The sequence below is a fragment of the Balaenoptera physalus genome, assembly GCF_965194825.1.
Source record: "Balaenoptera physalus genome assembly, chromosome: 15".
Taxonomy (NCBI): domain Eukaryota; kingdom Metazoa; phylum Chordata; class Mammalia; order Artiodactyla; family Balaenopteridae; genus Balaenoptera; species Balaenoptera physalus.
In genome coordinates, this window is record NC_138894.1 from 42235967 (window position 1) to 42253016 (window position 17050).

Consider the following 17050-nt stretch of genomic DNA (forward strand, 5'->3'; position numbering starts at 1 on the left):
ACACAACATTTTGCCTACAGTTTCAAGGGGCTCTCAGATAAGAACCAATATTCTAAAAGAATACGGAGAATGTGGCACTCCAAGTCAAGCGGGAGAGTCCCCTGAAGGCCCCTAGAGACAGTAGTCTCAGGACCTCTGATTTTATCCTCAGCTCTGATGCCAAGACTTTGCCACTATCTTCTTTGGCCAGTGCCAGTTTAAAGCGCTGCTCAAAACCAAAAAGGGTGTTGTTCCCAAGGTAGAGAGCATTCTCACCTCCAGCTCTCTTGAGTGGTGAGCAAAGCCCCATACTTTCAGATTGCTAAATGAGAAGACCCTCCACACACCTGCATTGCAAAGCCAGCCACACAAAGTTCTCCTTGGGCTTCTTACGCATCTTATGCGCAGTACACAGAATCCAGGAAAGCGGCATCAACACCCCCCGAGCTTCACCTTCTCACAGAGCACTGCTGTCTCTCGGCTCCTGGTGTAGGGGGCACACAAGAAACGAAGGGATTGGTCCAATCTCATGAGAGTCCACCATCCACAGCACAAACAATTGTGATCTAAGTTGCCCATCATACACTGATTGTTCCATATAACTACTCCAGACATAAATGCAGGCTTCAGAGGCTGCCTGATTCAGTTTCTCTATTTTAAGTTGTCAACTGTGTGTTCTTAGGATTGCAAGGCATTCAAAAATAAAACTGGAATATTAGCTTCCTGCCTGGGAAAAATATTTTTAATGGACATGGAAATGTAATGAACAATGTGTGGACCAATGAATAAAACATACTGTGCATGGAATTGGTGAAAAGTGAATCTCATGCTTACATCAACACATTCCATTGATTTGTTCTGAAATACATATTTTATATATATGTGTGTGTGCATGTGTATATATTACATTCACACAGTGGGTTGAAATTAATAATCAAATTTGCACATCACTTTTAATTAAATCCACATCTTTTCTGTCCCCCCAGCTGCTGGCCCGGTGTTTACGTGGAATACATCTGGCAGCCCTCAGCATTCTCCACAGTCACCCGTCCTTTCAGTCCCCAGATACACCTGCTTTCTGCAGCTGGTCCCCCAACAGGTGCAACGGAAAGCCTGGTTGATGGGCATTATAAACACCCCTGCTGCTGAGCATCTGGGAGGTAACAAAGGGCCCAATTCCAACTTCAATGTTCCTTCCTCCAGCAGAAGTGAAAACACCCTGTGTGATCACAACATGCTGAAGTCCCCATCAGTCACTTTCCCACTCCAGGAAGAAATGCTTCAGGTCAACAGGGCGTTAACAGCTGTGCCACCTTCTGGGTTATTAATGGAGGTCCCCACAGGGAGCTGGGCCTTGGTCATTCTTGTTTGTTTGAGCTTCTAAGCCCGCAGCCCGCAGCCTGGATGCTCTATCTCCGTTTGTCCTAACGAGCAAGGCACAGATTTCCTCATGGTCCTCCAGTTTGTAACCATTAACCACCTGGTTTTGATTGGGGAGCCCAGAGCCCAGCGCTTCCCACAGTACTTCCAAATGAAAAACATGTGGCAGCATCACATACTGTGAGAATTACTATTCTGCAATTCCTTGTTGATAGAGCACTAGGTATTTCAAAGCAAGGAAAATTCAGAATGATGTGCAGGGGGTTTTTGTTTTGTTTTGTTGTGTGTTGGTTCTTATTATTCCAAACCCTGAATTTTGGAAGGGGGTTCAGATTATTTTTCCTGTGGTGATCTGAAAAATACCTCATTCTATACTGAAAGCATCCATGCAATTAGTCTAGACATAAATACAGGCTCTAAACTATGCTCTGTGGCACCCAGGTTAATGGACTAATGCTATAAAGCAATAGGTTACAATAAGGAATTTCAATACAATTAAAACCATAAAGCTAATGATGATCTGTTTCAAAAGAAGCTCTAGATGAAAATAAAGCACTAAAAGTCACTTGTTCATTAAACAGTTTTGATTCCATCTGCAGAAGTTCACAGAGGGCATTACTCATCTAAAGTGTAAGATGCGCTGGAAATAAAATATGTAAAAATGACCTCCATTCTGCTATTTACTTTGACACTCTTGCTCCATGCCAACGGACTACTCCCCACATGGCTGTAAGGCAGAGTTCAAGTACCACTCCATTTGAATCTTCTTGTAGCTTTTTTATGCACATTCCAAGCTACTATGTACAGCCCAGGAATTAAGTTCCTCCCCTGAGACACACGTAAGACTGGGTCAGGATCCCAGACTGGGTCAGGATCCCAGACTACCGTTAGCTTCAGTGGTGCCCCCACTTGCTTGAAAGAGTTATTGCATCACACTGTGATCCTTAAAAGACCCTAGTTATCCCCACGTAGTTCCTGCTGCCGTGGGTGAATCTAGCTCCTGCACATGAAACAACTATTTCGGCTTCTTTACTCTTTATTATGTAGTTAAAGACCCTCCTGGTCTTCTCCTGGCTTTTCCTCACACAAAACCTCTAATATTACGGAAAAAAGGAGACAGACTCTGGGCACAACTATACTATCCACCCACAAGACACATGAGTGTTATGTCCAAAAAGCAGGAACCAGACGGTCTTGGATCTATGTGCTGCATTCCTAAAGGCAGTGTTCCAGGGAGGAGGAAACGGTGCTCTACATTCTTAGTGCCTGCTGCTTATGTGCTTTGTGCCCAGAGGATGTGTCTCTGGGCATAAAAGGCCAAAAAAGACAACCACATCCAATTGGAGCTTTCAGCAGAACACATCCATTGGCAAGTGAAAGCTCTGTATGTGGTTTTCCTTACACAAAACGGTTTGTAACTCCTGTCTCTTATAGATATTATCCACCTAAAACCTTAATGCTTTGACAAGCAAGTCATGGGGGAAAAAAACGCTGCTTGCTCTCTTCTCCGTGGTCTGTGCTATGATTCTAAGACTAAGACAAAGAAGCTGCCAGAACCTGATTCATCCACCAAGCCAATGGGGTTGAAGGTAGGAAGACTAGAAAGCAAGAACTGCTTCCACGTTATCTATCACAGGTCTATCCCTGTGCTGGGTACCTTCCCCTGCGACTCCTGACACCTTTTCCACCCTTCCCCACTCACCTCTGTGCGCCAAGAGGCTGACATATATCGGCTACACCAAGGGCTCCCTGGCCCTCTGGCTTTCAGCTGGTTTGGGCCCATGGAAAACACCAGGAGGAGGCGGAGAATGAAAGCCAATGTCTGTTCCCGCCACTCCTTCCTGCAGGTGCCCTGGGTTGGCTGAGATACTCTGCTGTGCTACTGCTCCCATCAGCCAGCCCTCTTCCTGGAGCTGCCGTCCTGTCCCATACTGCTCTTCTCTTGCCCCTTAGACCCCCGAGTGGCAACCACTCCCCACTGTTACTTCCCAATGTGCTGCACTCCCTCTGGCTGGTTTCCTGTAACTCTGCTTACACCTTTGTGATCCACTTTGTAAATTCCTAGTTTGAGGTTGCTACTTATTTCTTGCCAGGATCCTGATGGATATAATCAAGATCATACCTAAAGGAACGTCCCTAGCAGTCCAGGGGTTAAGTCTTTGCCTTCCAAAGCAGGGGGCCTGGGTTCCATCCCACATATCTCACAGCCAAAAAACCAAAACATAAAAAGAGAAGCAATATTGTAACAAGTTCAGTAAAGACTTTAAAAATGGTCCACATCAAAAAAATCTTAAAAACAAAAATCATACCTAAAAACAAATGACTAACCCAGTACAACTCGGATTTGGGGAACCTAAAAAAAATGTCTCATCTAACAATAAGTAGTATAGAAACAGACTGTTAGAGTACAGACATGGAAGCCATAGGAACCGTTGCCCACCTTCTCATTCCTTCAACAATATCCATCGAGCTTCATATGCCAGGCACCGTTCTCAGAGGAAATGATGATATCCCAGCTTTTAGGGATAATCTAGAAAGTGATCTCCCTATTGCAAATGTTATGTGGGTTTTTTTTGGTACAACTGTTCAAGGTAAGGCAAAAAGTAATTCAATAAATTAACATGTGCTGTGGAAGATGGTAGAGAAGCTGGCAGGTTTAACAGTAGCATCACATTATATATCCATCGTTCTCAAATTTGGTTTTAAATGAGAATCATGTGTGAGCTTTCTAAACCTACAGGTGATTCACTTCCACCCTCAGAAGGTACTGGGGCACTTAAATGATTCTTATTCATCATGTCTGGGTTGGTGCAATGCTGTTAAGTTTTTGAACCGCACATAATCTCGGTTAGGAAGGTATATACACCATAGTGTAATTAATCAATTTCCTACTGTTGAATATTTAAATTCTTTTTTTTTTTTTTTTTTTTTTAATAAATCAGTTTATTAATTGTCACAATGGTATAATGCAGTATTTTTTTTTTCCATTTTTTAAATTAATTAATTTATTTATTTATGGCTGTGTTGGGTCTTCGTTTCTGTGCGACGGCTTTCTCCAGTTACGGCAAGTGGGGGCCACTCTTCATCTTCATCGCGGTGCGCGGGCCTCTCACTATTGCGGCCTCTCCTGCTGCGGAGCACAAGCTCCAGACGCGCAGGCTCAGTAATTGTGGCTCACGGGCTTAGCTGCTCCGCGGCATGTGGGATCTTCCCAGACCAGGGCTCGAACCCGTGTCCCCTGCATTGGCAGGCAGACTCTCAACCACTGCGCCACCTGGGAAGCCCTAAATTCTTTTTAATATTTGACTATTATAAATAACAATGCACTGAACATATTTGGACATACATATTAGTACAAATTTCTGAATAACTTACTTTGTATTTATAAAAGCGAAATAACTGAGTCAAAAAGGATGTGAATTCTTTTTAAGTTCTTAATACATTTTGCTAAATTGATTTCTATAATGCTTATGCCAATTTACATTTCAGTGATGTCTGCAAATGTATTTCACTGTATCCTTATCAACATTGAAGAATATCTATTTTTGCCAATTTGATAAGCAGAAATGGTATCTCATTTCAATTTGCATTTCTTTATTATTGAAGTTGAACTTTTTATATGTTATTAATCATTTACATTTATTCTCCTGTAAACAGTCTATGGCCTCTGTTGGACCAGTCTTAAATTACTCCCTTGTCAAATATTTCAACTCAGTCTATCATTGATTTTTCCCCCTTTTTATGAGTCTATATCTCCAATTTTATAATTGAAGCAGTAGGGAAAAATAAAAGCTCCTTTAAAGAAATTCAGTTTATTGCTAAGCTGTGAAAACATACTCCTGTACTCACTTCAAGGAAGTGCCTTCTCTGATACTGCAGACACAGAGATTCTACCATAAAATTAGAACTGCACACTTTTTCATTGCCATAATATTTGTGTGTTCCAACTTGTAGCAGGGAAAGACAAATTTGTATTCCATTCCTTGAGGAATGGCTTTTTGCGTGGCAGTGTTTAAATTTAAAAAAGAAGAAAGGAAAGGAAAAGAAATAAAGATAAAACTCTCATCCACATTTCTCTAGAGCAGAGTAAAATAGCTGCACAAACCATGGTGATGTCACAAACACTAACACTACGGTACATATTTATGAAATGCTGCAGTCATGGAAATAGTTCAAAATACAGTAAGGATTTCATACTGTGAATGCAAAATAGTGCATTTGCAACATGATAAAACTGAGATATTTAAATCTTCCATAAAAAATGCACTGTGAACACTGAACTCAATACTGCCCGATACTGCAAGTTAAATCAACGAGAATTTTATTAAGCATTTACTACTATGTCATAAATATATATACACATACACACACATATATATATATATCCCTCCATATATTCCAAGAAATATATGACTTGATCCCTGTCATTGGCCACCTTAGAATCACACTACCCAAACCCATGATTTTTAAGATTAACTTTTGAGGGCAATGCCATACACTGTCAGTAAGAATGTAATTGGAATAATCTCTTATGGAAAGCAATTTTCAATAGATATCAAATCCTTAAAATTACTTATACTTCTAAATTAGTAATTTCACTTCTGAGAATTTATCCAAAAAAGCCCTAAATATAGGAAGAGTTTTATGCACAAATGTGTCTATAGAGGTAACACGTATACAATGAAAGAATGTCACGTTAAATGCAGTCTACAAGTTTGTTCATTCAGAATGATCCCCACTGTGTAAAGTGAAAAGACAAGCATAGATAAAAAGCAAAATGTTAACAGAGGTTATTTATGCCTTATATATATTTTTCCAAATTTCCTATAAGTATTAATTATAATAATAATAATGGGGTGAAGGCTTTGCTTTTAAAATGAATAAATGTATATATTGCCAATGTTGTCCCTGTTTGTTTTGGTTTTGCTCACTTGGGGTAGTGCCCAAAATGGAAAGGGGAGACTTTACGGAGGAACCCTGAGAAGCCAGAAGCTTCCTCCCAGTTTGAGCCCTCAGGAAGGGATATATAATGTGCCTTCATTTGGCTCTGTGGCTCCCCCCATTTTATTTAATAATCACTCTGCCCATGTAGATTCTCTGTAAGTGCTGTCTGAAGGAAAGCAGTTAGGGTCCCAAAATCCAGAAAGCATTCATGGTGGACACTGCTGTTCTGAAGGGACTTATCACAGTGCATCAAGAGTATTCCCCACCCATCCACCCACCCAACCCTGCCTTGGGGCAGGAATCCCTTTTCAAGGGGGGGGGGGAATATATATATATATACACACACACACAAATATACACACACACACACACACACACACACACATACACACACTTCATTCATCTGTATATCCTCTACATCTGGGTTTCCCAACCTCAGTACCATGGGCCAAATAACTCTCTGTTAGGAGGGGTTGTCCTCCTGTGCATTATAAGATGTTTAGCAGCATCCTTGGCTTCAATCCACTAGATGACAGTTGTGACAACCAAAAATGTCACCAGACACTGACAAATATCCCTGGGGGGCAAAAATCCCCAACCAGTTGAGAACCACTGCTCTACATCTAACTGGCTCCAGGGATATAGTAGATGCTCAATAAATAGTTGTTGAAGTGAATAGAAAGAAGAGAGGAGAAGAAGATTGGAGGAGAGGTTGGCCAGGAAATGAATGGGCAAACAAGAGCCTGAACCCAATCATCTGCAGGACAGAGGAGATCTAAATCCAGTCTAGGTCAGTCAGATCACCATTTGGGAGCTCAGTCTCCTCAGCTGTAAATGCAGGGGGTTACACTAGAACCATAACATTCACTTACAGTTCAACAACTCTAAGAACTTTTCACAAAGCCTGGAGCATAGTAGATACTCAATAAATATTTAACGATAGCATTTACTGGGCACCTATTGTGTGCCGGACTTTGGGCTAAGTCTTTTACATGCATTATGTCATTTAATAGTCACAGCATCTCTGAGATAGGAACTAAAATGTTCAGGTCAATTTTACAGATGAGGATCACAAAGCCCAGAGAAATTATATAGTAAGTGTGTCTGGTGATGAGATTGGAACTGAGATATACCTAACTTTGGAGCCTGCGTTCATAACCATCATACATGCCGCAGCACACATTACCCCAGTGCAGGCTGGTGGAATAAAGATCTTAGAATAAATGAGAACTTATTCCTTGGAAATACACATCAAGGAAGTCAAGAATCTCAATGTTGGCAATGAACAACCTGAGTCATCTTCTTGTCTGATCTTTACCCATGGTTTAGCAGACACTGAACAAAGTGGAGCCTTCACACTTCTCTACAAATGCCAAATTCTACCAGGGCAGCTTCAGATCACACTGACTATCAGGGTTGGGTGGCTTTTCTTTGTTTCTGGCCATGACATCACACTCTGATGAATGCTAAGTTTGCACCTAATTCCTTGATTCCCTACACACCACATCAATCCATCAATAAGGCTCAACAGACCTACCTCTCAAGTCAGGGGCTTCTTTCCAACTTCACTATCAACATCCTACTCCAGGTCACCATTACCTCTTGCCCACATTACCAGTTTCCCTGTGCTCACTCTCATTCATCTTCTAAACAGAATGACGCCATCAAAATTTACAATCAGTCATGTCACTCACCTGCTTTATACCCTTCAATGACTTCACCTTGCCCTTAAAATAAAAGCCAAAGTCCCTGCAACAGCCTACAAGGCCCCCACTATTTGGCTCTTGCTTCCTCTTATCAACTCAGCCCCTACCACACAGGACTTATTGCTGCTTCTCAAACATGCCATGCGTATTCCTGACTCAGGGCCTTTGCAGTTGGTGTTTCCTATGACTATAAACTGTCCCCTCTGACAATCTTCCTATGTCTAGTTCCTTCTTGGTAACTCAAGTCTCAGCTAAAATGGCACCGCTACGGTAAGACCTTCCCCAACCTCACAGTAGAAATTCCTATCTCTCCCCCACCGACCATTATTACATGACTCTGTTGTATGTTCATCACAGCATTTCACTCTACATGAAAAGATCTTGTTTATTTATTTGGTTACTTTTTTATGATTCATCTTCCTCATTTGGAATATATGCCCTAAAAGAATGATGCCTGGCACAAAGTATGTGCTCAATAATTGTTTGCTGAATGAACAAAAGTAGGCAGAGACCTTGTTTTACTCAATGATGTATGCACAGTGACCAGGGCAGTACTGGCCAATAGAAACATAATGTGAGCCACAAACACAATTTTAAATTTCCTAGTAGTCACATTTTAAAAAGTAAAGAGAAACAGGTTAAATTTATTTCAATAATCATTTTACTTTACCAAATGTATTCAAGATGTCATTTCAACACATAATATAAAAAATTATTAATGAGATATTTCACATTCCTTTCTTCACATCAAGCCTGCGAAATACTGTGTGTATTTTATATTTACAGGACATCTCAATTCAGACTAGCCACATTTCAAGTGCTTCATAGCACAGGTGGCTTGTGGCTGCCTTACTGGAGAGCACACCTCTAGAAAAGTGTCTGGCACATAGAAAGTGGTCAATAAGTTGCTGAATGAATGAGTGAACTAAAATCTCTGAGTCAAGAACTTCTGTTAAGCCACTCCTCTACACTTCGTATTCATATCACTTATTGGTTAGTTGACTGGTTGGTTGGTTGGTTGGTTGGTTTTGATAATCTAAATAGAGGACTTCACCTTTATTGCTATCAAGTATGATTTTTTTTTTTTAACATTCAACTCTGGATCTAGCCTTCCAAGATCACTGATGTTCCAGGTTCTATCATCTTACATACATTTTAGTCCTCCCAGTTCCATGTCATGCTCAAACATGGTGACCATACCATCTATATTGAGAAAAGCTTGGCCAGGCCTGGTCTAAGGCAGACTTCTGCAGGATGCCTTGCATTGATCCATTAGCCACCCATCTTTCAAGTTCTTCTACCCTCTATACATCTAACTGAACAATACCATACCTCTAATTCTTTCAATTTTCTCACAAGAACATCACTTGCAGATTGGGAATCAGGCAATGCCTCAAAAAGTCCTTGGCTCAGTGTGGTACCTAACATTATTCTCATTTACTTGTTCTATTCTGCAAATATATTGTCATCTCTATGTAACTCAACAGATTCTTTTAAAAAGCACTGTTTATAACTAAATAATGATACAAATCTCTGTCATCTGTGGATTTAACAGTCCTTAGGAATCCTTGTGGTGATTCTTTTACTTGTGGACACTAAAAGACCAGTGGATGAAAGGGAATTATTTAGCTGATGAGGAAACCTAGCTGACGTCTTGGCTTCCCCACTTCAATTTATGTTTTATTTCTCTAATCTTCAACTACACAGCAACTCTATAATGTCAAACAATAAATTTGTGTATAGTGAGAAATTATCTCAAAAAGGAAACTAGAACACTGTTGGTAATGAAGAGAAAAAGTAAAAATGAATACGATTTGAATAATGCTCACCAAAAACAAGCAAGCAAAGAACACCAATAAAAAGTGAAGTACTGGGTTCAGCAATAACTCAGGGTTATATTATAGAACATTTACTGTGTGCCAGGCATGGTGCTTCCATTCCTTCACTTAATCCTCTCTAAAAACCTTTTGATATAAATCCTACCGTTGTCATCCGCATTTTAATCCTAATTGAGTTATCCTAAATAAAACGTGAACCTCCATAGATGTCTTCCGAGAGTACACAAACCTGGCTTCAGTTTTGTCATTTCTCACCACCAATGTGTTTCCCAAACTGTGGTCTTGTAAACCACCTGTATCAGGGTCACTGGGCTGCACCTTTAAAGTGGAGCGTCCCTGGCCCTACAATATTCCTAGTGAATCAGACTCTCTAGGGAGGAGATCTGTGAATCTTCATAGTGAACAAGCTCCCCAAGTGATTCCAATGCACATTAAAATCTGTGAACTACTGACCTAGGGTCCACCTTACAAGAGACTGTAGATAAAGGACAGTTTTCTGAAGTGTTGGGTGTTCCCACTTAACACACATCAGAATCACATGATAAATATCTTAAAATAAAAACTCCTAGGTCACACCCCAGATAGTACATATTAGGATCTCTTGGGGTCATACCTGGAAATAGCCCCTGGCTCTTAAGAAGCAGCAGGACAAGGAAGGCCCTGATCAACTGGTGAACATTTGTAAATCACTAAGTCCCTGACTATTTCATGTGGCCAAACTTGTGCAAATTTTATGCTATCAGTAAATCAGAATTTGTGGTTGCATAATTTTACAGAAAAGAAGGAAAGAAAATATAAGATGTGGTAACTTGCTCTTGAAATTATTTTCCTATATGAGAAAAAATATTTACTTAACCCAAAACTTTGAAAAAGAAATAATAATCAGTTCTGGGAAGACAGTAGGTATAAATGATACAACTCTAAATAATCAGCAACTCTGAAGTTATTTGGTTGATTCCCTGGATTCCAATGGGTGAAGGACTTTCATAATTCAATCTCTAAATATTATACAGGTGACGGCATTTTAGGAATTTTATTCATGATTTCCATTCATCAAACGCGAGACATGTTCTCTCACGCAAGATCTACTCCTCCTAGAGTTCCTAGTACAATCTGCTTATGAGGCCCCATGTAATCCAACTCAACAGGACATCCAGGTGATAACAAAGAAAATGTGCTAATCTTGGCAGTGAGGAACGAGTACTGATCAGCTGCCAACTGACTCATAAACTAGCCCACAAAATGTAAGCACCGTGCTATTTTTGAAGAAGTCAGCAACCCAGCTGGCAGAAAGAAATAAAGTGCCAAGGAGCCTGGATTAATAAGAAAGCAATGCCTAAACAAGTAATTAAAGCATTTAGAAAGGGATTCTGCTCCACAATCTATCAGTAGAACTGCAGGTCCCTCTGGAAATTATTCCAGACATACCATATTCTCTCAGTATTTACTGAAGGCCTTTTATGTAGTACTCTGTGGAGAAAACCCAGACCCAAAGGAATAACAGGCAAAATGAGGCTGCATATGGCCATGAAATAGCAGCAGGGACCGGGCAGGAATGGCTACACCCAGCCCCTAACACACGGTCCCATACACTGGCTGCTGAGAGAAAGTCAGTAGAATCAAGAGCCATGGACCCTAAGAACTGGAAGTGTGAGCCCACCAGAACAAGCCCCTGCTTTGTGTTTCAACAAGGAACACGACAAAGGAAGCCCAGCTTCGGGAGGAAAGACAGAGTGGCTGATATGAAGTCCTCTATACATGGGAGAAGAAGCCCTTGTGTTTTCAAAATAAGCGTGAGAGTATCAGTTCTCCAAATAGCAGAGTCAGGTCAGCTGGGGAGAGTGGAAGATGTGAGCAGAAGTGGAGATGTGATGAAAGCAAAATATATACGAAATAGAAGCCCTTTCAACCGAACCTCACTTAACCAACTCTGGCCAGATTAACCAATATTCCCTATTCCCCCTCTGAAACCCACAGGCAAATGCCAGGACATACTGAATACCTACAGTCAACAGGCTACTCCCCAGTATTCCTGGACACCTCCACTTTTACCAGTTCTGATAACAAGAGGCCCAAACTGTCTACACCAAGTGTACCTACTATTACAAGTATGCAATTTGCTTAAATGTATAAAAACAACGAGATGAGAGAACTAAAACAGAGTTGTTTGTTTCCATGAAAACTAAATTGCATTGAGAGGACACAGTGAGTTTTTTTTTTAAGTCACTGTGGAATTAGGGATAGATTTAACAACTGTTAAAGATTGAGAACACTGTAAAAATCTAAAAGGACCCAAACAAGAAAAATGGAGATGGTTTGGTTTACATAAAGAAAAATGACTCAGAATTCTAGTTAACAGAACCATACTCAAAGGAAAGGCCCAAGTGCTACACGAAAAGGAAAACTCGGTGTGCAAGAAGAAAATAAAACTTGAACATTATCCCATTACCCAGAGTCAAACACTGTTAACAGTTTTGTATATATCTTTATAATATAAATTTATCTAAAGTAAATTTATATATATATAAAAAGTAATGTACATATGTGCATACACACATGTATACACATGCTGGTTTTTTAATTGTTAAACATGCTGCTATATAATGTATTTTTCTTCATTAATAAATCATGAATATCTTCTGATGTCGATAAATATTTATCTACAATACCTTTTTAATAGCCTTGTAGCATTCCGTTTTATGGACATACATAATTGATTCAGTAAATCCCCTTTTGTTGGACTTTTAAGTTGATTCCCATTTGTATCTGTTATCAGCAATGCTGCCACCGTGGTACACAGCCTCCACAATTTCCTTAGGACATATCCTGATGGCTGTAATTTACACCAGAGAGGAGCTACCAGCTCTGCTCTTTCTGGTTCTTAAAAGGGCCATGGAGGCTGCAAGATGGATGTTGGGATGGAGCACGGCAAACTCTGCTAGTCCCGTGCTAAGGGCAGAGGCAGATCTGTAACTTTTTCTCTAATTATCCACAAAACGGAACATGAGCCCTATTATCCAAGTACTCTGAGTTCTTGAAATAGATCTTTCTTAGGTATGTATCTATGAAATACTTAATACCATCTCAGCAAACTCAGTACCATCCCTATTCTGATCACTTAACATTTCTTGAATTCCCTCCCACTGGGTGTTAATGGCATTTCCATTGTATGAGTGTTTTGTGGCTCTGTCCTCAAGAAACATGTGTAATTGAAGCGGACATTTGCCATTTTCTTGGCTACGTAGCATCTCAGCCCCTTTCCTATGCCCCATGAGTCCCTCATCTGGCCTCTCCAGACACTCACTATGCCAGCTCTCCAAACAGCTAAGGCGTGGCAGCACCTAGGCATGACCAGGAAGATGTGCTTGCCTGGATCCGCACCTGTTGCCAGCAGAGAATTCTTGCTTGGTGGCAGCCAGCGGTGGTCTTGACAGATGATTCTCTAGCATGACTCATACAGTGATTCTGAACACAGAACCTCCCTGCTCTCTGCTCATGTCCGGAGCCTCATGGCAACTCTGTTAGCTACAAATAGTCTTCCAATGAATTCCTTGTTGCAAGAGTCCACCTTTGCAGTTTGCAACTTAGAAGCCTGACTGAAATGCCTAAAGTGATAGACAATTTGTGCCATAACTGTGCAATACGAAGGCCTCAGAGCAAGGTGGCCCATTCCCAAACTCATGCTTCCCAATATCTTGGTATTTTGTATGATTGGTGAGAGAAAACCAAGGTGACAGTTTAACCTACCAGCAACATAGTTAAAGTGTATTTTCTCTTAGTGCACTAATCATGATATTTTTTAAATATAGAAGAGTTATTTCCTCTCTGTGACAAGTCTGGTCTTCAGTAGACACACTAGTAAAGGAAATCTCTGATGCTCATTGTGTGAACTGACCTACATATTATACATTAAAGGAACTTGAGAGATCATCTAGTCCAGGGGTCAGCAAACATTTTCTGTAAAGAGCCAAGTAGTAAATATTTTAGATTTTGTGGGCCACAAACTCTCTCTGTCATGTATTCTTCTTTTCTAAAAAACAATCCTTTAAAAACATAAAAATCGCTGGAGGCCTCACATTTCCTCACTTCAAAACTTATTTACAGAGCTACAGTAATCAAAAAAATATGATACTAACTGGACAGCCATATGTAAAACAATGAGATTAGAATACTTCCTCAGACCATATACAAAAATAAACTCAAAATGGACTAAAGACCTAAATGTAAGACCCAAAACCATAAAACTCCTAGAAGAGAACACAGGCAGAACAGTCTTTGACACAAATTGTAGCAATATTTTTTTGGATCTGTCTCCTAAGGCAAAAAGAAAGATAAAAGTAAACAAATAGGACCTAATTAAACTTAAAAGCTTTTGCACAGCAAAGGAAACCATCAACAAAACAAAAATACAACCTACAGAATGTGAGAATATATCTGCAAATGAATGACCAACAAGGGGTTAATATCCAGAAATATATAAACAGTCATACAACTCAATATCGAAAATGCAAAACTCAAAAAATGGAAAGAAGACTTAAACAGACATTTTTCCAAAGAAGACATACAGATGGCTAACAAGTACGTGAAAAGATACTCAGCATCACTAATTACAGGAGAAATGCAAATCAAAACTACAACGAGGTATCACCTCACACCTGTCAAAAGTCTACAAATAACAAATGCTGGCAAGGATGTGAAGAAAAGTGAACCCTTGTACACTGCTGGTGGGAATGTAAATTGGTGCAGCTACTATGGAAAACAGTATGGAGGTTCCTCAAAAAACTAAAAATAGAATTACCATATGATCCAGCAATTCCACTCCTGGGTATATATCCGGAAAAAATGAAAACACTAATTTGAAATGATATATGCACCCACAGCAGCACTATTTACAACAACCAAGATATGGAAACAACCCAAATGTCCATCAACAAATGAATGGATTATAAATATATATGTGTGTGTGTGTGTGTGTGTGTGTGTGTGTGTATATATATATGTATTTACACAGACATATATACAATGGAATATTACTCATTAAAAATTGAAATTCTGCCATTTGCAGCAAAATGGATGGACCGACAGAATATTATGCTTAGTGAAATAAGTCGGACAAAGACAAATACTGTATGATATCACTTATATGTGGAATCTAAAAAATCCAAATTCATAGAAACAGAGACTAAAATGGCAGTTACCAGGTATTGGCCATTGGGGGAAATGGAGAGACACTGGTCAAAGGGTACAAACTTCCAGGTAAAAGATGAATAAGTTCTGGTGATCTAATGTACAGCATGGTGATTACAGTTAATATGTTGTATTATACACTTGAAAATTGCTAGGAGAGTAGATCTTAAATGTTCTCATCACAAAAAAGAAATGGTAATTATGTGACATGATAGAGGTGTTATCTAATGCTATGGTGATAACCATATTGCAGTACTTAAGTATATCAAATCCACATGTTGTACATCTTAAACTTACACAATATTATACATCAATTATATCTCAATAAAGTTTGAAATAATTATAAAAAAGAAAACAAGTTCTCAAAGAGATATTTGCACACCCGTGTTCCTAGCAGCATTACTGACAATAGTCAAAAGGTAGAAGCAACCCAAGTTTCCACCAACAGATAAATGGATAAACAAAATATGGTAAATATATATAATGGATTATTTTTCAGCCTTAAAAAGAAAGGGAATTCTGACACACAACGTTAAGATGAAGCTTAAAGACATCATGCTAAGTGAAATAAGCCAGTGACAAAAAGAAAAATTCTGTATGATTCCACTTATATGAGATACCCAGAATAGTCAAATTTATAGACAAAGAAAGTAGAATGGGGGTTGCCAAGGGCTGGTCAGAGAGGGACTGGGGAGTTTCACTGAAAAGAGTTCAGGAGGTGAGTGGTGGTGATGGTTGCACAAAAATGTGGATGTACTTATGCCACTGAACTGTACACTTAAAAATGGTTAAGACAATAAATTTTGTTATGTGTGTTTTACCACAATGAAAAATTAGATAGATAAATAGATACATAGATACACACATACATATATATACATATATAACTCTTGGTTCACAGACCGAACAAAAACAGTCCTCAGACCTGATTTAGCCTACGGGCTACCATTAGCTGACACCTGATCTAGTCCAATGATCTCCAAACAGTGTTCCAAGGTACCCTGGAAAGAAGCTGTACCCCTGGAGGTCTGTACGGAGGGCTCCAGGTTCCCCACCCTTGCTTCCATCAGGGCAGCTCCTCTCTTACCTGGAGTTCTACACGCTTGACTTGAAGAAACCTCTCTACTGCTTGAAGGTTTAGAAATCCACTGCCTAATCCACCTTCCTTGTGCTACAGAAGATAAAACAAAGGACAGAGATGGCAAGTAAGGTGTCCAGCAGAGTCAGGAACAGAACCTAAGTCCTCAGACAGTGAGCTCAGTGCCCGTCCATGACACCACCCACCTCCCCCTGAGGAAGGCCACTCCCCACTAACACAGTGGACTCTGGCTTCCACTCAGCTGATCCCCTCAGACAGAAACTGAGATCCCAATAAATTTAAGTGACTTATCCTGCACTTCTATGTGCCCAGAAAGCAAGAGAAAAGTCCAAGTCAGGATGCTGCTCTGGGGTAGGCAGAATAATAGCCCGCCAAGGATCTCCTACTCCTAGTCCCTGGAACCTATAAGTATGTTACATTACATGGCAAAAGACACTTTCCAGATGTTATTAATGTTAAAGACCTTGACACAGAGAGATTATCCTGGAGTTTACAGACGGGCCCAGTGTAATCAGGTGGATTCACAATCCTCAGAAACAAACAAATATTCCCAGCTACCGTAAGTCAGAGGGCAGTGTGACTACTGAAGAGTGTCAGAGGTGGAACGCTGCTGGCTTGGAAGACGGAGGCAGGGGGCCGCAAACCAAGAGACGCGGACAGTCTCTAGAAGTCAGAACAGCAAGGAGACAGCTTCTCCCTTAGAGCCTCCAGAAAGAACCACGGCCTCACCACACCTTAATTTCAGCCCCGGGAGACCCATGTCAAACTGCTAACTTACAGCACTGTAACATAATAAACCTGTGCGGTTTTCAGCCACAAAGCGTGCGGTAGTTTCTTAGGACAGCCATAGGAAACTAATACGCGCTCTCAAATACACATGGAACAGCTTACTTATCCTGCAGTCTGTGGTTGTAAGG

The 17050-nt window shown here is 40.2% G+C and overlaps 1 protein-coding gene and 1 long non-coding RNA gene across 7 annotated transcripts in view; both read right to left on the reverse strand.

The window, feature by feature from the left end:
* LOC309643722 overlaps positions 1-17050 on the reverse strand; it is a 445978-nt gene that overhangs the window by 249716 nt on the left and 179212 nt on the right. The gene's annotated exons all lie outside the window — the stretch shown is intronic.
* The window catches only part of LOC309643696 (uncharacterized protein), a 335906-nt gene that overhangs the window by 153702 nt on the left and 165154 nt on the right, over positions 1-17050 (reverse strand). Inside the window, exon 1 of one of the 6 annotated variants that reach the window (XM_082426677.1) lies at positions 327-1385. The exons of the other annotated variants lie outside the window; for them this stretch is intronic. Coding sequence (XP_082282803.1) covers positions 327-412 — 86 coding nt within the window. The 5' untranslated portion in view covers positions 413-1385. Of the gene's footprint in view, positions 1-326; positions 1386-17050 lie in introns of those variants that run through there. 6 annotated transcript variants of the gene reach the window in all.